Source organism: Seriola lalandi, unplaced genomic scaffold (genome assembly GCF_002814215.2).
Source record: "Seriola lalandi dorsalis isolate HSWRI2012SDOR001 ecotype SW California unplaced genomic scaffold, Sedor1 jcf7180002054476, whole genome shotgun sequence".
In the NCBI taxonomy this organism is placed as follows: domain Eukaryota; kingdom Metazoa; phylum Chordata; class Actinopteri; order Carangiformes; family Carangidae; genus Seriola; species Seriola lalandi.
The window spans coordinates 391,850-415,296 of NW_019525029.1; the positions used below are offsets into that span (position 1 = coordinate 391,850).

Sequence of the window (23,447 nt, forward strand, 5' to 3'; positions counted from 1 at the left end):
GGGTGAAGTAAAAAAAAAAACACACACACAAATGAATAAATAATCACCCTATTATTATCCATTTCACTTTATTTCACAGACTGAATTCAAATAAATTAAATCATAAGGTTTAATATTACAGTCTACTTTGGTTAATTCCCATGTGCGTTTATGGTATGATCCATTCTGCAGTTTTTTCCAATTATGTTCTTTAATAGGTTCAACAATAAGGTTATTAAAATATTATTAAGCAAGAAATGGGCAATCAATAAAGCCATTTGTGACCAATTTTAAAATGGAGTATCCTCTCTTGATTGTGTGATTGTCTTCCGCCATCTAGTGGACATTACTCAACAGTGCATCTGAGTAAGTTAAAATGCTCTAGTATTTGCTTTAAAATATATTGAAACATATCAAAAATAGTAAAGATTACTGTGTAGGATATAGTGTGTGTGACCACGTTTCTAAATAAATACCATCATCAAAGTGTGTTGAACTGCAGACCGCTGGATGCGGAACCTTTGTTAGCTCGGAGTGGTTTAACTACTGCCATATTTACAGTAACACCATAACTTCAGCGTCCAAAGATGGCGGCCCCTGTAATTGAAACATGCCATGTCGCTTGTTGTGCGAACAAGACACCGAATGTTGTTTCTTGGAGTCGTGGAGGAACCATTGCTTTTGGGACATGTAACTCAGTGGCTCTTTATGACCCGCAGGTACTAAAGTCTGTCTAATTGCTCCTGTTAAGTTAGCTACAGTTGTCAGTTGTCACGGCTAACGATAACCGAGCATCCTGCAATTGTAAATAAACGCATAATTTGTTCGTGTACTTCTTGAACACATCATTTGCTGCTACTTTAGGAGAAACGAGTTGTCGCTGTGCTGAATGGACACGCAGGCAGAGTGAATGCAGTCCAGTGGGTTCACAGAGAGGACTGTGGTGAGTGTGGACAGGAAGCATAGAGATGTTGACCTGTCAAACATCTGGCTCTCATCTGTTACTGTTAGACGCGACAGTTTTATCTGCCACTAGAACAATTGTGCAGAGGCGTGTGTATGATCGAGTTTTATCAAGAGTTAATTTATTTCAGGCTAAAATTGATTCAGTTAAGTTTTCAACAAGTCTTCTTCATTGAGGTTTCAAAACACACGTGCTCGTTCAAAACACGTGAATTTTGAAGCATGCCACTCATAGGCTTTATAATAGTATAGTATGTAAACTTTATGGTCAATTATATGGACACCTGAAGATTACATGCTTTAGGTGTTATTGTGCTTTTGTAAAAGCCACTCCTCTGGGAAGGCTGGCTGCAGGGATCTGCTCCCGTTTGGCGCCAAGAGCACTTGGTCAGTCGCTGATTCACTCCAAAATGTGTTGGATGGGGTTAAGGTCAGGGCTCTGTGCTGGCCTGTCAGGCTCTTCCACACCAAACTCACAAAACCATTCCCCTGGGAAAGCCCCCCTCCAAATGCATGCACTTAGCATTAAGATCAAGCTTAACTGTAACAAAGTGGCATAGCCCAAGCCATGAAAAACAGACCCAGACCAAAGGTGCACAAGAGTACATACACCATATGTGTAGTGTATCTTTACTTACCTTTGCTGTTTTCGTTGGCACAGCTCTGGAGAGTTATCTTGTCTCAGGAGGTTCAGACAATCGGCTCATCCTCTGGGAGGCTCAAAATGAGAAGGTAAGCCACCTGCTGCATAAAATTGTGTCTCTGACTCAAAGTTTCCTGCTTCTCTTGACGGATATGCATTCTTAAAATATTCTTTGCTGTTTTCCAGTTCATCCAGTCAGTGGAGTGCAAGGGTCACACTGCTCCAATTTGTGCTGTGGATGCCATTTATGTGGAGGGTTCAAAGATCCTGGTGGCCTCATCAGCATCCGACTCCACAGTCAGACTGTGGCTCTGCAACGAAAACAAAGAAGGTACTAGGCAAACAAAAAAAATGGCAAATAGATTTTAGCGTCGATCTGAGGAATTGTTTTGGTATGGTACTTTGTTGCCATAACAATGTTGGAAATTGTACAAAAGAATAGTTCTTTAAAGCAGTAATTGTTTATTTGGATTGTCACAAACTTTTTTTGCTTGTCTGTGCCTAAGTAATCATTTCATGACCCTTCGATTCATCTTGTGACAACCTTCAGGGGTTCACACAGCCACGTTAGAATACCTTCAGTATTAAAAAGAAAAAATTGCTTTCTCGAGAAGTCAGCCTTACAAAAGCGGACAACACACTCTGTTGCCTTGTTTTTTTTTTAAATTGGGATTTTGGCGTTTTTTGGATGTGGGACACCCAATGCATCCAGAAAGCAGAAAAGTCACAATATCACTTGATAAGTAAATATTCAATTAGTAATCTTATTCACTCACTTACAGTGTGACTATCTGCCCCCTAGTGGCTGCTAGAAGGCAAGGCAGTGTTTACAAACACCATGGTCAATAAATAATAAATCAATAAAACCTCATAATGATGGGAAAAACATCATGGCTCAACTCTGCAGTCCTGTGGAGCTGTTTAGTTTGCATCACATCCATTATATTATGTTTATAATTTCACATTTTTACATAACCTTGTAATCGAGGGTCGTAATTTAAATATCACTCAGCATGTTTCATATGTGGAAGTCAATACAGTCTGATGTTTTTTTGGGCAGTAATGACTGTTCATGTGTAATCCCTCCTGTTTTTATTAAATAATGTAAGTTGACAGAATCACAACAGCTGTTTTAATTGTAATATTGCTTTAAGTTCTTCATGTAGTTGAAGATCAGTGGTGTTCCAAGCAGTTATCCACATCGACTTTCTTATTTCAAGCTGTCAGCTGTAACAGCTTCTCTTTCATGAAAGTTTCAGTCCACCTGTCAGTGCAGATGAACGATGATGCTGCTGGACAGTCATGGAGAGCAAGTGTGTGTGTGTATGTGGAGGGCAGAACCTTGGCGTGTATTCTCAGACAATAATACTAGCTATGATATGTTGGTATCTGTATGCAGATTGTGGCAGCTCGAAAGAGGCACGGAAAATTTATCTTTTGGCAAATATTTCACACATTTTGACACAGAAGCGGTCAAAAGAAACACAAGTACAACTCTGTTCACACAAAGACCAAAAGCCAGACATTTAGCTTAATATATATTGTATTTAATTGTTTGATATAATTTATAGTGTATCAGAAAGTTTAATTCCATGTACATGTGTGTTCCTCAGCTGAGTGCCTCCATATCATATCATTTGGCAGCGGTTTCATGATGGATGTCTCTCTCGCACTGTTGCCAGGCAGCAGAGGTAAGCCTAAGCTGTTCCTACATAGACATCCTTTAAGTTGTGCACCACACACACACACACACACACACACACACACACGCACACACACGCACCCCACACACACACACACACACATCTTCCGTCTCAATTTGTACCACTGTTTTTAGTGCCTGTAAGCGCATGTCATATTCAAAATATGCTCTGAGTTTGAAGTGTCTCGTGTCATTTTGCCTTTTTATTTGACATGCCTCTCCACCTTGCTCTTATTTATAAAAAACAAAACAAAAAAAAAAAAAACCTTGATGTCCAGTCACTGTAAATGTATGCAGCCTGACACGTGGATGTGTGTACTTACATGACTGTGAAAACCTAAACATTGTCTCTCACAGTTCCTGTACTGGCCTGCGGGGGTGATGACTCGCGGGTGCATCTGTACGTGCAGTCCAATGGACAGGTAAACTCGCATCAATACTGACTTGGGAAACTCATTCATGTACTCTGTGCCAACGCTTTAATTTGAATTCCTAAAACGTGAAGGCAACATTTGACCTTTTTGAAATTGCTCTACAGCAGTTCCAGAAAGCTATGTCATTACAAGGACATGAAGACTGGGTTCGTGGGGTGGCATGGGCATCTGTAGGTGAGTGCTACTGTTTGGAGTGATGGTAGTGTTATTGTTTGTAGTGTTATTCTGCCATATGCTTATTTGATTTAGGCAAACAGCAAAGGTTTAAGATGTGGTGAGGGACTCTGGGACCAGATGTTCCTTTTAAATAATTAAAAAAGATTGTGCTAAGGATGTTTTCCAATTTCGTGCATACATAGAATAAAGTAATATTGAAATTTGGTACAATTGCTCTGTACATGGGGAAATTAATTCTTATTACTAGCTTGTTTCTAATATGGTGGTTATTATCTTCTGAAGGCTGAAAGGCTTGTGCTTTTTGTTTTCCATTATGTTTGGTTTATCTAAAACAAGCCTGCTAAGCTGGATAATGCAGTTATTGGGCTTTGAAAGAGTCCAGTAACATGTGATTGGTTGAAGGCTGTGTGTTAGGAGGAGCTTTCCAGTCACAGGCTTCAGTCGATTTGATGAGAAAGGCTGAAAGGCACACTTTGACCTTAAAGCAAAAACACAAAACAACAAATTTTTCCTTTTAGATGAGTAAAACATTTTTAAAAAATCTATTCCATTCAGTGTCTGTCTCTCACTTTACACCGGTTTTTTAGTCCAGCTTCACCAGCCAGTGTGCTTTTCGCAGTATTGTGATAGCACATAGTAATGCATGGATCCAATCCAGGCTCTACTAATTGTGTAACCCTCTTCAAGGGCACTTCATTACTGCACTGTTCTGACTGTGTAAAAGCTATTTCATGTCCTTAACTAGCCCTCTCAGCGTCTCCTTCCCACTCGCAGTCTATGACCTACTCCACGCTGCCAAGCTCCCAGCCGGCAAAGAGGCACAGAGAAATTTGCTTATATGAAATATCTCCATAGGAATGACAAAACCCTCTCTCCACTGTGATAGTAATTAAATAAATCTTTTTGCTCTTTTATGACTCGGCAGATGGCAGATCACCGTGCTAGAGGTACAGTTTATCATAGATATTGGGATTCTCTTTTCAAAATCCTGTTTTTTTTTAATCTCATCAATCTAAGCAGTAGATTGAAATCAACACTAGTTTAAAATCAGCTGGTCATCTCTAGGATCTCATGGGGTTTTTGGGATAAAAAGACTGAATTACCCGCTTTGGTATCCCCCTTAAAAAATGTACGTTTATTTGTCCGCAGAATTAAATGATCTCATTTACATTGGAAAAGATTCTGAGGAAACAATATTCAAGATGTTTAAAATATCAGAAATTAATGAAAAGTTAGTGTCCATGCCTATGGGTAGTTCCTTTTTTTCATCAAGTTTCAAAAACAGTGTTGTATAAAAGAAATAGTCAGACAGGCTCAAGAAAGTCACCAGTGCATGCAGGTTTGGCAGAGTTTCAGGCGAGAAGCAAAACCAGTCAACATTGTCATTATCATGAGTGTCATTACAACATGATTGACGAACTATAATGGCCTTCCTCCCCCTTCTCTCGACATTCGGGAGGCCTTAGGTGGAAGCAACAGAAGACTTTTTTATTATGTCTGTTTATCTTGGCAGAGGCAAAACTGGGCCAGTGGCCATTGGACTAAACCTGGGACACATAATGTGAGAGACAGGGGCACTCAGGGATACTGGCGTGTACTTTGTTTACCACCTGTCTACATATATTTGGCCTGCACTCCTGCTGTCTTACTGGATACATCACAGTCAGGACCAATCTTCACTTCTGACTTGATCACAGTTCAAACAGATAACTGATGAAAGCAGAAATACAGTCTACAGACATGCTACCTGGCATCTTCAAATGTCTTTTGTTGTCTGATCAACAGTCCAAAACCCAGGGATATATTCACTTCATAGTAATGTTTGATATGGGAAGCTTCAACTTGTCACATTTCAGAAACTGGCACCAGCAAATTTTTCAAAATAGTTTCAGATGAATTTTCTGTTGATCAACTTATCACTTAATTGACAAATTATAGATAGCCTAATGTTGCAACCGTAGAGAGCAACTTTTATCAGTCTAAACATGATCAATTCTGGTTTGAGCTGAATGCTAACATACACTGCCTTCTGTTAGCTTGTTAACATAAATGCTGTGCCATTAAATGTAAACATGCTGACATTTAGCATGTAACATATATTTTGTATTACTCATATTTACTTGTATTTGTATTATATTTGCTTGTTGCGCTGCCCTCAACAGACCAACAAGTACATTAATGCAGTTTTAATATTTTATCAACCTGAAATACATGAAAGATAGAACTCCACGTGTTTCCTCTGTAGGAATATCAGAATTTCTCTTTACACCTAAAAAATAAAACCACATATTACGCATTGACAAACGTTTCCTCAAAGCATCACTGGAGAGCAAATACTACAAAGTCATTCTTGATAAATTTGGTGATACGGTAGTTTAAGAGTTGACAGAAAATGTCTTTCAGTCGGAAAGGTTTTCATGTTCTCTCTCTGACTCGTTCAGGTGGGGAGCTGTTATTAGCCAGCTGTTCCCAGGACTGTCTCATCAGAGTGTGGAGGCTGTGTGCCAAGTCTGGGACAGACACCCGCACAAAGGACGATCACACCATCATCAAAATGAAAGAGGACGTTTTTGAAGTGAGGGACAGAGGTGAGCGCGCCACGCTGGCTTGGTTATGAAAAGGGTGCTAATTTAATGAATGAATCAAATGAAGAGAGAGGCTTTTTGATGGTTTAATGGCACATGGTGGTTACCGACCTCCATAAAGAATCAAGTGTGTGTGTATGTGTGTTTACATTTATCAGTGTAACACATATTTAATAGTTTTTTTTTAAAGCAGAAATTCTCTTCCCACTCACTTCATCAGCTACCTTTCTTGTGTTCAATGCATGAAACTGACATTTGATGAGTCTTCATCTGGCCTCTGTCTTCCTGCTACAGATGTGTCCTCAGTGTTTGCTGTGTCCCTTGAGACGGTCCTGGCAGGTCATGAGAACTGGGTCTATGGAGTCCACTGGCAGCATCCTTTCTACAAAGGTACTTTGATTTGAAAAAAAAAACAAAACAGAGAAGGGATTGGTCATAATAAATGAATTTATGGGACAATCTTACATTTCACAGCATTTTAAGAAAATAGGGTCCTTGCTAGAATCTGTTAGCAGTGTTTGTCAAAAGCAGAATCAAACCTTTTCTTTTAGAATCAAACACGGTTCCCTCGAAACATTTCAATCACTTATTCTGTCTCTACAGCCTGTGTAAGTAAATGGATGGAGGAATTGTTCCCCTCCTTTTGTCTTACAATGCTATTGCTTACTAAAGACAGCAAGAGACATTGGCAATTTAAAAAAAAAAAAAGAAAAAAAAAGTTATTGGCTTAATTAGTTCTCAGGGGAATGGCTGCCAGATGTGCTAAATCTTCTCTTTAAACTCTAGTTGCTTTAAAAGCTCATTACATCAAGATCACTTCACACCCAACACATTATTATGTCTAGATGCTTCGCACAAGTAAAGCTGCACAACTACGAATGCAAATATTTTGCTCAATATTATTTTGTCTTGATTATTTTTCTATTTAAAAAAAAAATTTAATTTTATTAAACAATAGATTATAATAGATATTATAATTATAATAGATATTAATTATGATATCATGATATGTTATGATAAATCTCTTCACATAAAAATTGAGTTGTACTTTCTTTGCAGTTGGTCTCTGTAGGGAGAATGTCTTTGCCTGCAGCTTTCTGCTGTTTTTGCTAAGGAGAGACCTGTTAACCACAGAACCCTTACCTGTGGTTGATCACTCTTTTTACCAGTTCTAAGCACCTGATTCGATGCACCAGAGCAGGCATCATGTATACAGATTGCCAGATTATATATATTCAGCATATACATTTTGGAGACAGAATCATGATCATGGTTTCTGTGAAGTCTTAAAAATGAATCATCAAGGATTAATATCTTCTAGAAGGAAATCTGAAGAGTTGTGAGGTGATTAACAACACAAGTAAAAAAAAAAAAAAAACACATTGTTGCCACTCATGATGTAAGTTTTTCTGAACGTTCCTTAATCTTTCAGCTATTTTAATGTGAAATATAGGATGGTTTTCCCTCTTCAGCCCTCGCACTGTTTAAATGAAATACTGTGTAACCTGTGACAGGAGGTGTAAGTAGACTTTGTTTCACTGTTTAAAAATGTTGTTGTCGGTCATTATTGATTGTGTATGCGATTCCTGTATACATATCCTGTGTCTCATTGTCTCCCCCTGAAGGTGGCGAATTGCAACAGCCTCTAAGTCTGCTCTCTGCTTCCATGGACAAAACCATGATCCTCTGGGCTCCTGAGGAGGGATCTGGAGTCTGGGTGGAGCAGGTCAGTGTCGACTGGAGTACAAAGAGGGTGTATGCAGATACACGGACCCTACACATGCGGTGTCAGTCACTCTCTGAGGGGAACACACATCCTCATAGACCCACACAACACTTTTCCAACTCAATTTCTGCTAGCTTCCCTTTCAGTAGCTCTTGACATGATCCGGAGCTCAAGCCCTCCCTCAGTATCCTCTCTCCTGCTGTCAGTGCCCCTGCGTCGGTTTCCACTCTCCCTGACATTGAGGTGTCAGGAATAGAAGTGATAGACAGTGATGAAGAGGCTCCCAGCCCAGCGCACCACTGTGAGTTTAGACAAGCCGAGGTTGTCCTCCCCCATCTTCCCTTCTATCACTCACTCACACCGAACCCCCTCTTTTACGGCCCATTCCCCAACACATCCGACAGGGGATGGAGAGGCCGGTGGAAGACGTGCCATACCCTCTGCGCTGCCTTTCTCCTTATTATTATCATTTTTTTCCCTCCATGATCTGTCGTTCCCTTTCACTCCTCACGCCCGCCCTCTGTCATTTTCTGTCCTCCTCCTCCTCTTTTTCTCCACCGCTTGCCTCCCTTTCTCTTCTCCTGTCTCATCTCCTTCTCTCACATCATCTCTCTCCTCTTTTCCTTTCTCTCCCCTCCACCTCGTCTCTCTGAGCTCCCAACAGCTGCTGTTGTGCCAGAATGGGGCTAAATTTAACACAAGTGTGGATGGCAAAGAAAAAGCAGTCCTCTGCCCATCTGCCCCACAGCTTTTTATTTATTTATTTTTATACAACTGGCAAATTCTCAGGTGGCTCAGGAGTACCTTAGATTACCTTTCCACGTACCTAACAGAATATAAAAGCACTGACTTATACTCTTACTCAGAGTCGCAGAAACATCAGACACCATCTGCTGACAAACACACGCTCACACATGCAGACATCCTAGAATACGTCCCACAAATGCACACATACCACACATCCCATTGCACAGAAAGGGTTCACTTCGCCATGGCAGGCACCTTGAGTGTGATCACACTCTGAGGTGATTAGATTTCACGCTTGATCGGTTACATTTTTTCCACCTTTGATCTCATCATTCACATCCACAGTGACGAGCAAAAAAAAAAAAAAAAAAGCCCACAGAAAGGAACAACCATGAAAGACTCTCCTCTCTGACAAAGGGATGAGGATTAGGGCCTGAAGCCAGCGCCGAAGTCACATATTCCTCCTAGTATGATTAGATAAAGGTGGTCAGTGGAAAAGAAAAGCAGCAGTAAGTGTTTGAAATGAAGTCTGGTTGTGGCCAGTCTCCCTCCTCAGCTCACGCTTTTTTCTATTGATGCCAAAAATTTAAAAACTAAATAAATAAATAAACCCCCACACCTGGAATAACCTTTTTTTTTTTTTTTTTGAATGTGAAAGTGCATAGCATATGAGTCTCCCCTCCATTTCTCTTTCCCTCTATTTCTGCTCCTATTTTTTTCTTCTCAGATGAGAGCCAAACCCTTTGAACTGACAGGTTCCCTGCCTACAAAGGAAGCTTAACCTGTGAAGCTCTGACACACACACGCACGCACGCACGCACGCACACACACACACACACACACACAAACACACACACACACACATACACACACATACACACTCACACACACGTGCAACAATGAAATGACAGCAAATAAAACAGCAAATACATTTTGTCCCTATCTTTACACGTTAGACTGAATTAAAGGCCTTTGGTCCTTTCTGAGTGCTTTCTGTAACGTGAATAAGCTTCACAAAGGCTTTTCTATGGGACGCTGAACTTTTTGGCAGAGCGGGCTGCGCAGCGCTAAATGGCCAGCCATGTGTGTCTTAATTAATCGATTTTTACAAAGAAGTGCTCCACTTCTTCACACTGATTAGAGTAATTGGTGAGATTTAATGGAGAGCAGGGTTAGCAGTGGGGTGGCCGTTGCCCACCGCTGCGTAAAGTACATCTTGCTAACGAGACACACTGGTAATTAGCATCTCAGACTGACCACAGCGGGCCACCACAATGCCGGGAGGGATTGTCAGTTTGTGTGTGTGTGTTTGTGTGTTTGAGAAATAACCTATTTCCAGACCTCGGCTTGCGTACTCTCTTGAAGTTACACTTGGCCGCACGGCAGATCGAGAAGATGCACTAAAACTAAAATGAGTTTTTGAATAATTAATTTTTGAATAATGTGCGTGTGAATACATGGATGACTGTGTATAAATATTGGATGGTATGGATGGCTTCAATTTCTGATATTGTTTATGTAATGCTGAAAGGAGAGTTAATTGGTGAAGGAATGGAAACTCAGCAATTGTTAGAAAAAGGCTGAGATGTGAAGAGCAACTGAGAGGGCCAGGATGTGTTTGGATGTGTCTTTTGGAAGTTTTTTTGCATTTCTTTGTTTCATATTATTAAAAAAATATATATATATATAAAAAAAGGAATATCTTTGGGTTTTGGATTGTTGGCTGGACAAAAGAAGGACCGTAAAGAAGTTACACCGGGATCTGTGACATTTTTTATATTATTTATATCTTTTTCTACCTATTTATGGCCTTATGTCTACACACTTTAAAAAAAAAATAAAGCAGTGTAAAAAAAGTAACATGTAAAGGCTTTTAGAAAAAAGTTTATTCTCTGACATAAAACAGTTTTTTCATGCATCAGAAGTCTTCATAACTCACACAAACAAGTTTACACCAAGCAACATTCATTGCTCCTTTTGATCATCTTTGAAGCCTGTAGATTTAAGAAAAGCAGTAAATGGTCTCCAGACCTCTTCAAGCAGGTCCAGGTTCGCTTTTAATATACAAGTGACCTTTTCTAATAGCAGCCTAACGCACTGTTTAACACTTGTATTGACTACACGATTGACAATGAAGACAAATCAACAGTTTAAAAGATAATGAAAAAAATTCTTAGTTGCACCCCTTACCCAGGAGAAATTGAAGTCTAGAGTCAGTCTATTATTGCATCAGTCAGTACTTCAGCCACACAAGTTGATTTGAAAACCTGTTCTCCGCACTGTGTGGGTTTTCCCGCCCTGGCTGAGCTTATCCAGCCTTCGTCACCCTTTCTCTTTCCCTCCAAGAATGATATATGCCCTCCCCTCCTTGCTGTCCTTTTTTTCCATCCCTCACCCATTCCCCCGCTGGCCAGCGATAAGGCACGCCGTGCATCCATATTGTTCCTCCTCTCGTAAACAAGACAAATGACGGCTTTTTGCCTCTTGTGAGTTTTTGCATGATTTACGGCCGGCTCTTGTGTGCAGAATTTTAAAATCAATCTGCTTAATGTTGCATCTCGTTCTCTCTCAATCTCACCATCTATGTTTCTACCTGACTGTCTCTCTGTCCTTTCTCCCTCCCTCTCTCTCTCTCTCTCTCTCTCTCTCTCTGTGGATGGCTGGAGGATTGTGCCATTCAAAGTGAATGCCTGCCTTTATCGCTGTCATTAGTTCCACCATGTTTCAGCCTGCAGACAGGCATTATTTTGAAGGTCATTGATGACCAGCGCAAGTTCCCTAAGAGGGCCTTTCATTGAAGACACCACTTTACTGCCATATACAGAAGACGGACACAGCAAAGTTATGTGCGTGCCCCTGCTGGTGTGTTTACATGTAGCTTTTCCACTTGTTTGTTGAACATGTAATGGATGCCCACACTCTCTGCTGCGTGTCTCCTGCAGTGTGCCTCAGGTCACGGCTGCAGCTAAACATGCTCTCACTCCCTGCTTTAGGAAAAGATAATAAGCTAAGCTGTACATCTTTTCCGATTCTAATCATTTGAGTATGAATTTAGCACTTCTCATATTTCCTCACAGCCAACATCCATATCATTAAAGGCACAAGCTAATTAAAGATGGAAGAGATATAATGTAGTCGTATCTGGATACAGACCACAGTGGTGCTGAGGGAGCAGTGTTTCGCTCTCTAGAGCTGGTTCTGTTGCTATCGATTTGAATAGATCTCCCTTCTGGGCCCAATTTACCTCCAAGGCCTCAGAGCCTGATAAAGCTTTTAATTGTTTGAGTTCCTCATGGCGGTGAGAAGTTTGCCTGGTCCACAAAATGCTCTCAGAGTCCTTGAGTAAAAGTTTTTTTCTTTGACTGGCATAAACCCACAACAGTGATTAGATAATAATGATCATTTCTGACATGACTTTAACTGATAGCTGTGACTGTAAATGTCTCTTTGCGCAGGGGGTAGAATTACTCTTTTGCACTGTCCGTTAGTTCAAGGCTGAAGCTAATTTTTTTTCTTGTATAAGCAAGTTGCAGGACAATCTATTGACGGCTCATTCTCCAAATAGCTCTCTGAAGCTTAAATAAGAATTCCTGTTTATTCACATTTTATATATTTTGATTAATTTCCACACTGGTTCAAGTTATTTCCTTCTTGCTCGATAATCCTGCATCGGATCATACTGGTTATGCAAGCAATAGAATGCGATATGAAGGCTGTATTGTTTTCTATATTTAAATGTGTAATTCCTCTTCTCTATGGATATTAATTTCAGTGAAAGGATGAATACAGTAATAGTACTCAGTACTAAGGAGAAGCTTTTATTTCTCATTATGATTGAATATTCTTCATTTTTTAGTCGTAATCCTCCAACACATCTGTTTACTTTAAGTCTAAATGTTTGATTCTTCTCTTTTTGTGTTCTCCACCTGTAACAAAACAAATCAAAAAAACTTTAAAGAAACTTTAATGTGAGTTAGAATGAACTGAGACGGAGTTTAAATGAGTGCATTTTTCATTTGTCAGTGTAATTGGTAACTGCACTTAAATCAAAATGGGCTTTCTGCCCCCAGTAGTGATTTGAATCCAAAAAATTCAATACAGAATTGTCTTGACACACAAAAGCGAGGTACCCGAGACTGGACAGGTGGTGAGAATCCTAAAAGAGCAATTTGTTTTTAAATTTTCTGACATTGTTCTGAGCTGAGATTATGGATTTTCAGTGGAAGCTCAGACCCCTATGGAGGGTTTACACTGTCTGTATGAGCGGCCCTGTGAACGTGATGCAGGGGTCACAGGCTCTCACCCAAATCCAATTTATGTAAATCCTTCTGTGTTCTCAAGCTTTGCCATTTTTCATGATTATTTGTTTAATGTGATATGCTGTGCTGCAATTGCTTTCATTTTGTATTAGACAAATTTATTTTGTTAGAAAAAACACAACACAGTTTATTCAGCCCTAATAAGACCCATTTTGCATAATTTCTCATCTGACTTGTCAGCTTAATTTGCTGTTTTTTTTTGGCTTCTATCCACCATTATGGAGGCAGTTAGTTACATGGTGGGAGACGAGAACAGGCTTGACAACCCTAACTTTTTTTCTATAAATCTGAGTCTGTAGCCTTTTACAGAAAACCCAGGTGTCAGACAGAGCAGATAGGCTATATGCTGTATATACTGTCTGAATGTCACATAGGATGAAGGCAGGTGCTTAATTCATAGCTCTCAGAAATAGCTGCATTTAAAAAAACATAACCTACTTTACTCACTTACTTTTCCTCCATGTGTGGCATGTGATGCACATTTATGTTGTTTCAAGTTACTTTCATCCTTCTCTGCAGCACGTCAGTGATTCTGACCCAGAAACAAAAAGTGTTCTTCACCCACCTGATGTCAGATATGAATGTGTTGAAAAGGCAGATGAGGTGATCGTTCTGATCAGTAATAATCGCCCCCGCAACATGTTTTTTTTTTCCTTCCTTTTCTTTCACACCAGGTGCACGTAGGGGAGGTTGGTGGCAACACTCTGGGTTTCTATGGCTGCCAGATAAGCCCGGATGGCTCCATGATTGTTGCCCATGCTTTTCATGGAGCGCTACATCTCTGGTGCAAGGACCAAGACAAAGAGGTGAGAGTCATGACCTTAGCTGCACCTGAATTCTCATAAGTTGAAATTGTTTTTGCAAAAGAAATGTACGACTTTTTCCTGAAGTAGTAGAATGACAAGTGTGTTTCAAATAGGGTTCAGTGTTAGAATATTGCTTCATAGCAACACAGTGTGTGAGAGACAGTGATTAGTGTAATTAGTCACACTGAGTCTACTGTCTGCCACTCAATTTGACTGGTTAAGCATGAGTCTTTGTTGGGCGTCCCTGAGAAAGAATGGAGGTCTGAAGTCACATCGTAAGTGCAGAGATAACTGCACTGCAATTATGGCTGCTTGGCAGGTGATTTTAAAGTTCAGTGCAAACCTGAAGGTGTTGATAACTAATTCCGATTGACTTCTCAGACAGCAATACCTAAATTATAATCAACCACTCTCATGTAGTTGCCATTAATACTCACATCCCGTGGCAGGGATGTTGGTCATGGAGGGTTGTTTACATTACATTACATTACATTTGCATTTACTCATTTGGCAGATACTTTTATCCAAAGCAACTTACACATGAGCAACATCACTAAAGCTTCAGTGCAGTAGGTAAGACGGTGGTAAGATGGCACTCTCCGTGTTCATGTCAGCTGGAACATACCAGGTACATGTGCAGACATGCACTGCCCACTGGTGACATAGAATACCACCGTAGGACTAAGTCCTACATCTATTTAATAAGTGCGAGGAGATCAAGTTAAGAAGTGCACCAAAAGTGCATAGTAAGTGCTAGTCAGGCATGTTAGGGTGTTAAAGGTGTTAGGAGAGGAAGCGCTCTCTGAAGAGATTTGAAGAGATTCCTGAAGATAGAGAGGGATACCCCTGCTCTAATAACATTTGGTAGCTTGTTCCACCATCGGGGGAACCACAAACAGTCTGGACGACGATTGCCTTGTGTGCAGAGACGGCAACGCCAGGCGACATTCCTCGGAGTAACGCAGTGGCTGAGAATGGACATAATGCTGTATGTTTGAGTTCAAGTAGATGGGTGCGGACCCAGAAGTCACTCTGGAGGCAAGCATTAGTGATTTGAATTTGATTTGGCCGGCTATGGGTAGCCAGTATAGGTCGATTAGAAGCGGTTTAGATGGTAATTCTGTGGTTGAAAGTTGTAAACTGACTATTACAATGCTCTCTGTCCAGGGAGAGTGGAGGCCTGGGGTCGTTATATCAGGTCATTTCAGTGCGGTCCAGGACCTCAGCTGGGATCCTGAGGGTGAGTTCATCCTCAGCGTGGGCTCAGACCAGACCACGAGACTCTTCACTCCATGGAGGCAAGAAGATGGAAAACTGGTAAAATATGCTCAAAATCTCACCATTAACATGTTGAAGTAGAAGAAAATTTGCAAAACTAATAGTAGCTAATCCAGTAAAATAATTAAACACAAAATCAAGGCAATTCATTTCATTGAGGCAATTGTCTTGTAAATACAAATCAAAATACAATTAGAGATATTAATGACAAAAAGTTACTCTGACATAAACAGAATAGCATATATTGTCATATCATTCAGTTTTAGTAGGAGTATTATGAATATACTGTCAGTACCTTTTAAACATGGTACATTTTAGTCTGAATAAATCACTGCTGTTGGTTGTTTTCCTCTTAATTGAGCTTGTAGTGTAAATGAAGAGCTTCCACACCACATTTCTTTATTCATGAGCCATTATCGAAAACAGAGGTCGTGATTCGCACTAATGGCATCAACATGTTGACACTGGAATTTAGGAAATGCTTTGCCATTCACATCATTTGCCTCTCTGTATCTTGTATGCAATGGTCATTTAGTATTCTTCTCTCCTTTCAATGCTGGCCAGTTGTATTAACCTCTCAGAGATATAGTCAGCACCTAATATATATGTTCTACTTGCTGCCGTTTGCTGAAATATGTTGAGGTTTTGTTCCTGATTGAATTTTAGAAACTTAATGATAAAGGGCTCTATAACAGTCTAATGTGAATGGCACAAGTGCATTTAGGGTGTCTCCATATCCACTTTTGCTATTTTAAGAGGTCACTGCACCAGACACATGCTTCTTGCTATTATAATAGGACAGTGTTTCGCACAGAATTAGCGTCTATTTGTGGCCAGTTGGTTAAATATTATGACTGACCAGTGAGCCCAGTCCCAGCACATGCACGCAGCAGCTCCGTGCAAATCAATGCGCTTTGCACATTTCTACAAAGAAGAAATAACACACAAATAACAATGTTAGTCATCTTTTATGTTATATTATGAGAAGTTTAAAAAAAATGTTGGTTCATTGTGAAACTGTGGGCAAGTTTAGTCTAGGTGATGAATGGGAAACACTGTGGCAGATTTACCCGGTAGTAAGAAAGAACGCTTCTCTGCAGAGTCTCGTTCATGTCCAAGAGACATGGATGACGCATGGTAATGTTATGCAACTCACAATAGACCACGAAGACCAGCTGAAGGTGTTTAGGGGTAGTTATATATTTTTGAGGGAAAGACGCCAGACTTGACTTCCTGGGATTGATGAATCACCCCTGGCAGTACCACAGGAGGCTCTTTGGATTTATTTCTAACATCAGAGTAAAGGGCTCCATAGTCCACCTCTAATTTCACCTCAGGTTTATCCAGGTGAAATTGTTAGAGGCAGAATAAAACATTCAGTTTAGGTAGAAACGTCATCAATGTTCCAGTCTTCATAGCATTATTCAAGATGCCACTTTGGATTATTGCCACCTCATGCCAATGCCAAAAGAAATCCAGTCATTGTAGTGGAGCCCTCCGTCTCCTGTTCTGAGAACACTTTGCATCTTAATCTGGAAATGTTTTATTTGAACAGGAGAATCAATTTTGAATTTGGCTTGTTTTCAAACGCCCGGATTTAGAGCCGAGAATCCCCGTCCCACAACGTCAGAGGATCTATGGAAACGCTGGCACAGCTGCTTAGGATCTTAACAATCTTTCTATGTCTTCATCACCCTGCAGGCAACCTGGCATGAAATCTCACGGCCACAGATCCATGGCTACGACATGCAGTGTCTGGCCATGATCGGACGGTTTCAGTTTGTGTCTGGAGCTGATGAGAAGGTCCTGAGAGTGTTTCAAGCACCTCGTAATTTTGTGGAGAACTTTGCTAATATTTCTGGGACATCAAGGGAAAAGCTGCTGACATCCAGTGTGAGTGCCAGATTAAATTACTATTTATTATTATCATTATATTTCGATGTCATTTTTATTTCAGAAATAGTCAAGTGATTAAATCCATGGACACTGCCACATGTTTGCCCTTTGTCCTATGAACAGATCACCAAAACTTCCTTGGTAGTGGCTCTTTCACTTTGTTTCCCAACTGTAAAATGTGCTGAGTGGACCCTGCTTGGTTATTGATGTGTGTGTGGCGTGTGTGCGTGTGTGTGCGTGTTTGTGTGTGTGTGTGTGTGTGTGTCTCTCTCTGTTCCTTAATTTATCTGCTCATTGCCAGGACTCTGCCAACCTCCCAGAAGGAGCCAGCACACCTGCCCTGGGTCTGTCCAACAAGGCTGTATTTCAAGGTAAAATACTTGCTCAGGTTGGGCACACGTTTTTTCTGACAATCAATATTCTTGACGCAAGTGTTTCTTGTTAAATTGCGGGTTTGTTTGGTATTTTCACTATTTTTTTGTAAGATAAAATATATTTACAGACATGTCATGCTAATTTACAGGTGACCTTGCCCCAAAAACCACTGAAGGAAAGGAGCAGTTCAACAGTATATCTGATCAATACCAGGAGTCATACTTCCACCCGCTCAACATGACCGGTACTGTAAGGTTACATAAAATACACTTTCAAGAATTACTTCAATATAACAGAGTGTTTTTGAAAACGTGGTTGTCATCCGAGTAAACCTATATTCAATTTAACCCTCCCTGATAAAACATTTTGGAGCCAAAACACATCCCTGTCTCTCTCTACAGCCTGATAGGCTGATTCATATTCCTCATCGCTCAGCAGCCTCAGCACACATTATAAGTTCCTGTCTGTCTGTCGCTGGATGTTCTTATAAGAGACAATGATATGCAGCCGGACGGACAGTTGGTTATTACTCTCGGCTCTCGCCATGCTCCACTCCCACAGTGCCCGAGGTCAACCGTATTGCAGCAGGGGAGGGGATGAGAGGAAAGGGGTGATGGGTTATAGCGGAGAAAGAAGAGGTGACAGGAAACAGTGATGTAAGCAGAAGCAAAAATAAAAGATGCAGGAACAGGACAGGAAAATTGCTGGTTCTTATTACAGAATGAAAACTGAACTGAAAAAACTAGTTTTTGAAATATAAGACAGGTTTAGGAAGGAAAATTACATCTAATTGATGCAAAGAGCAGATGGTAAAAGAAGAATAAGAGAAACAAAGGAAAACAAAAAATGGATGAGACTGAAGAAAATGTGTTGCTGCTCTATAAAACCTCTGGGCCAGAGGGTGTGAAGGGCTGTCATCAGCATGATTGAAACCACTCCTTAATCTGCAATGCTAATTAGATAGCAGGCGTATGTGATTGCAAAGTTTAAGTATCGATGACCCCGGGCTATGTAGGGAGCAACCAAGTGCGGAGACTGTTGTTAACAATGCATTTTCACTCGTTTGATTGGCTTCCGCGGGCAGGGATACAAATGAATAATTAGGCAAAAGGGAAAGCCAATGACCAATAAGAAAAACACAAGGAGTGTAGCTTTCAATTACATGCAACACAAAGGCAGCACGAGGCTTGTGCAGAGCCTGCGGTCTGAGGGAGAGGATTGGCACCCGGCTGGATTTGATCCCCCTTAGAGCCGGCAGCCGTTAAGAAATGGAAATAAAGCTGCAGTTGTTTCAAAATAGCTTTTTTTTTTTTGGGGTGGGGGGGTTGAAGAGCTGAGGATTTCATGCATGCTAAATACTAAAAGAAGCTGTACGTGAATGTGAGAGAACATTGTCTCAAGGCGATCAATCATGTTTTCAGTCTAGCTTATAGCTTTTAGCTCACTCTTGTCTTTCTTTACCGTATCTGTTCTGTCTCTTTTTCTCTTTAACTTGCAGACCTATCACATACACACATGCACACACTCTGTCTCTCCGTGGGTTAACAGTACAGGGATTTAAAAGAGGGAAATTATAATAGCCACTTGGGTGTAATCCTCATTTAGTAAATTGGAAACTGGTTGAATTTGAATTTTAAAACGGCTCAGTTTTCAGGGCTTTGCAAATGACAGTTATGTGAGGATTTTGAAGTCTGGTTAACTCTGTCTGTCTGTCTGTGTGTATGTGTGTGTGTTGTGTGTGTTTGTGTGTTTGTGTGTGTTTGTGTGTGTGTGTGTGTGTGTGTGTGTGTGTGTGTGTGCGCGTGTGCGTGTGCAGAGCCACCACCAGAGGATCATCTTCTCCAGAACACACTCTGGCCTGAGGTCCAGAAACTGTGAGTAGTGAAATGATTCTTCGCTAGCAGCGTATCCAAACCCTTTCAGCTTGCCTTTAGTTTCAAATACCTGCGAGTACAAACAATATCCACACCCCCTGAGACAATTTAAAATCACAATCGCCACTACATATTTCCATTTTCTATACATTTTCTAAACTCTATAAACACCAGCGTTTCCATATCGCACTTAATGAGGCAACATTTCTAGCTTGAACTGTTTGGTTTTACTCAAAGGGTTTAATGTTTCGGAAATTGATTAACTTCCTGAAGCTCTTTGTTGTCTCGCTCCCTGTATTCATCAGCCAATCAGAAACCAGCTTCCTGTAAATCCCATGAGCCTCTTCTCCAGACTGAATATATTGCCTCCATTTGTGGTCAATGTTAAATCCATTTACCAGTCAGTCCACCATAAACATGACGTATGGCGTGGCCGTTTATTCGAGGTTTGGGCATTGTGTGTGTTGAAAAGCGTTTTTCTGCCTCCATTTGGCTGCACCCCCTTGAATCATTTAGTGCATAATAGAAACATTAAAATGAGTAAGTGGCCGAATTATTTTTGTGGCATAAATAATAATCTCAGCGTCGTGGCCAAATTGCTGCAGCGTTTGAAAGCTTCCTGCTCGGGGAGGAATTTCTCTCCATTGAGTTGCAACCTGTGGTTTCACTTTGTTGACATTTTAAAGTAACCAGGTGATAGTAAGCAAGCTAAGTAATTAGGCTGTGAATGATTAGCAGGGGCCTCATCATTGTTCATCTCTGTCAGCGGGAGAAAGACCAGTCATCGCAGATCAGCATTTTAATTTCACACTCTGCTTATTTACCTGTCAGCAAGCGGCGGTGGCTCGAGCCTGAAAGCTTGTCGGGGCGCCGCTTTGGAATAACAGAATACTCAACTTAATGTCAGACTGGAAGCGTATTCTTTGTTGTTGTCCACCCTTCACCTGTCTGTCTTTCAGATCCCGTGTGTCCTTCCACATATTCAGCGCGTCAGTTCATGATTAATCTCTGTGATTTTCCTCCTCTGTCTCCTCCAGGTACGGCCACGGTTTTGAGATGTTCTGTCTCGCATCTGACAGCGCCAGGACGGTGGTGGCATCCGCATGCAAGGTCAGTGTGATGGCCAGAGACCACGTCACAGTCCGGACTACATGACACCCCTGAGCGCAGTGGGTGTTAGACCAGAGAAGATAGAGCATAATGACATACATGCACATACTGATACCACAACACACACACACACACACACCAAACAGGTTTAGACTGTGCTGTCAGTCAGGTATTGATAGTACCTTGTGGTGACCTTGTGCGCAGACACACACACACACACATAGAGATGCACATGCAGCTTGGTGGCATCACATACACTTTGAATCTCTTCTTTTCTACTTCACCCACCTTCTCACCGTGTGTTCCTCCCCTTTCTTTCTCCCTTTCATCTTCTGTTTCTTCCAAATGTCATTCTTTCTTTCCTCTGCCCCTTTTTTCTTTATTCCTTTCTCTCCTCACAATCATGTCCCTTTTTACAGCCATCCGAATCCCTCAACCTACCTCTACTTCTTTTGTTTTCTAACAAATCTTAGCTAGCAAGCAAACATTATATTGGATTTTTCACAACAGAAGTCACAAAGTACTTTACAGGAAAAAGTAAAGACAGAGGGGGGTAGAGATGACATTATATAAAACAAGGACAAATAAGTGTATAGCCCACAAAGTAAAAGTTATAAAATCAAGAAGACAAAAAAAATTTAAAGAAGCTTTTTTAAAGCTGCTATATTGTGTATTTTTTTTATCTGAAGTTAAACTAATCTAAACTGTCTTTCCAGGCATCTAAAGCCGAGCATGCAGCAGTGCTCCTGTGGAGTACAGCTACGTGGCGCCAGCTGCAGACGCTGCCTTGCCACACCCTCACCGTCACCCAGATGGCCTTCTCACCTGATGCACAACTCCTGTTAGCGGTTTCCCGTGATCGTACATGGTCTTTATGGAGACGTAACCTGCCCACGCCCGAAAGTCCAGGTGAGAAGCGGGGTGGGACGACGCTAATGAGGGGTCCACCTTAAAGAACTGTATTAGTCAGGATTTTGTTTTCAAACGCACTGCGGCTCAGGATGAGATGATAGTTTCTTCACGGTGCTTTCAAAATAAATCAAGTTTAATTAAAAATGTGTATGAGTGAATTTCAAGATAAAGAGACAATATTGGAGCCTTACTGGCAGACAACACCAGCTCCCCTAATTCAAATTAATTAAAATTAGGTAAACCCACTGAGCAGATTTGTTCCAAATCAAATTCCAAGTCAAGCTGGCCTGATTGGAAGTATCCCACTAATTAATACTGTGAAGAGGCAAACAAGTGATGCGTTGACTGAAACTAGTCCAAAAAAGGAGCTAATAAGGGAACGCTTCTTTAATTATTTATTTAAATTTAAATTTAACAACATTTTCAGCATATTTATGTAAATTGACCACAATTAGAATTTCCCTAACGGCCCCTTTTTAAGAAAAGTAATAATATCTGTATTACAGGTGACACTTTGGGTAGCAGATGCAACTCTTCTTTGAAATGGGCTACAGGAGCTTTCAGATGGACAATAACTATGCAGACTATAACAGATGCCTTCCTGTATATTTCATTTAATGTCATCTATTGCCAGAGGGCTTGTCAGTGTAGCAAAGTTGCAACAGATTGCGATAGCTCATAAAATATGAGCTTGCGTGCATGTCATGTCAGGATCAAGATGAAGAAGAAAACTACCAATGCTGTAAATACATTTCAGGAGTTGTGCAACCCTTGTTTGAAGATACAGACATAAACCCACAAGTAGTTGCTTGTTTTTGGCCTTTGGTTTGATTCATGCTGCTAAATAGCCACTCTTGTCACTATCTGTATCACTAATTATGTCTGCTTTGCTTGATCTTCTCCCCTTTAATGGTTAGAAAAACAGATTTGTTTCTGGAAGGTCACCACTGTCAGTTTCCACATGGTCTGAGAAAATAAGTGAATGAGATTTCATCTGTGGGCCCAAACCCTGAATACTCCTGTGGAACTCCAAAGTAAACTCAGTGTATACAGGGCAGCTCCTTGTAGTTTTATCCTACTTTGATCTGAGTAGATTATACTGTAGCTGCCATCTTCATTGTCTGCAGTTGTCCTTTTCCATTTCAGTTGTTGTAACTAATTTAACACGGTGGTGGCTATCATCTGATAACTTGTGAGCTGTTTCTCTTACACTTGACTGTAAGTAGCATGATAAATGTTATCATTTTGTAAACACAAAATTGTGTAATTTTTAGAAGTTTGATCAGTATGAGTCCCAGATCAGGTTCTGACCAGATGGGAGCTATTTGCCCTGCTGTCATCACATAAAAACTGTTATAAAGATACGACAAGATGATTCAAATCTGATCAGAAAAAAACAAGCACTAATATTGGATCAGTATTTCTACTACTGCTACTGCCCTGAGCTAGTAAAGAAAAAGTAGAACCTGTGCATCCTCACTCTCCATTCACCTCCTACAGGGCCTCTGTAAACAAGAGCATGCTCCTGGAGAGTTTGTTTATATGAGAGAATCTCAGCACCTTGACTCAGACAAATAACCTGATCCCTGTATCCAAGGTGAGCAGAACACAACGTTTAAGCTCAGAGGATTACCCCCCACCTGCACCTGGTAACACATCTCCTGGCTCTTTTGGCTGCCCAGGACGGTCTTAATGGGCACCGACAGAGGCTAACCAGTCCTGCACTGTTTGTGTGTATGGTGGACTGCACAGAGGCAGGAGCGCGCGTGTGTGTGTGTGTGTGTGTGTGTGTGTGTGTGTGTGTGTGTGTGTGTGCAGGTCTTTTTGTGTGCGGGTCTTCATATCATACAGAGGACTGTGTGTGTGTGTGTGCGTGTGTGTGTGTGCGCGTGTGCGTGTGCAGAGCCACCACCAGAGGATC

The 23,447-nt window shown here is 40.9% G+C and overlaps 1 protein-coding gene across 2 annotated transcripts in view; it reads left to right on the plus strand.

Moving 5' to 3' along the window:
* Positions 1-556: 556 nt before the first annotated feature.
* Positions 557-23,447, plus strand: part of elp2 (elongator acetyltransferase complex subunit 2) — a 26,474-nt gene continuing 3,583 nt past the window's right edge. Inside the window, exons 1-18 of one of the 2 annotated variants that reach the window (XM_023412338.2) lie at positions 557-698; positions 844-922; positions 1,604-1,674; positions 1,772-1,916; positions 3,199-3,276; positions 3,645-3,709; positions 3,826-3,895; positions 6,340-6,486; positions 6,778-6,873; positions 8,109-8,209; positions 13,950-14,081; positions 15,249-15,398; positions 17,061-17,252; positions 17,557-17,626; positions 17,779-17,874; positions 19,447-19,504; positions 20,542-20,614; positions 21,331-21,523. In XM_023412338.2, coding sequence (XP_023268106.1) covers positions 567-698; positions 844-922; positions 1,604-1,674; positions 1,772-1,916; positions 3,199-3,276; positions 3,645-3,709; positions 3,826-3,895; positions 6,340-6,486; positions 6,778-6,873; positions 8,109-8,209; positions 13,950-14,081; positions 15,249-15,398; positions 17,061-17,252; positions 17,557-17,626; positions 17,779-17,874; positions 19,447-19,504; positions 20,542-20,614; positions 21,331-21,523 — 1,948 coding nt within the window. In that variant the 5' untranslated portion in view covers positions 557-566. The remainder of the gene's footprint in view (positions 699-843; positions 923-1,603; positions 1,675-1,771; positions 1,917-3,198; positions 3,277-3,644; positions 3,710-3,825; positions 3,896-6,339; positions 6,487-6,777; positions 6,874-8,108; positions 8,210-13,949; positions 14,082-15,248; positions 15,399-17,060; positions 17,253-17,556; positions 17,627-17,778; positions 17,875-19,446; positions 19,505-20,541; positions 20,615-21,330; positions 21,524-23,447) is intronic. The other variant, XM_023412339.2, reaches the window with a different exon arrangement.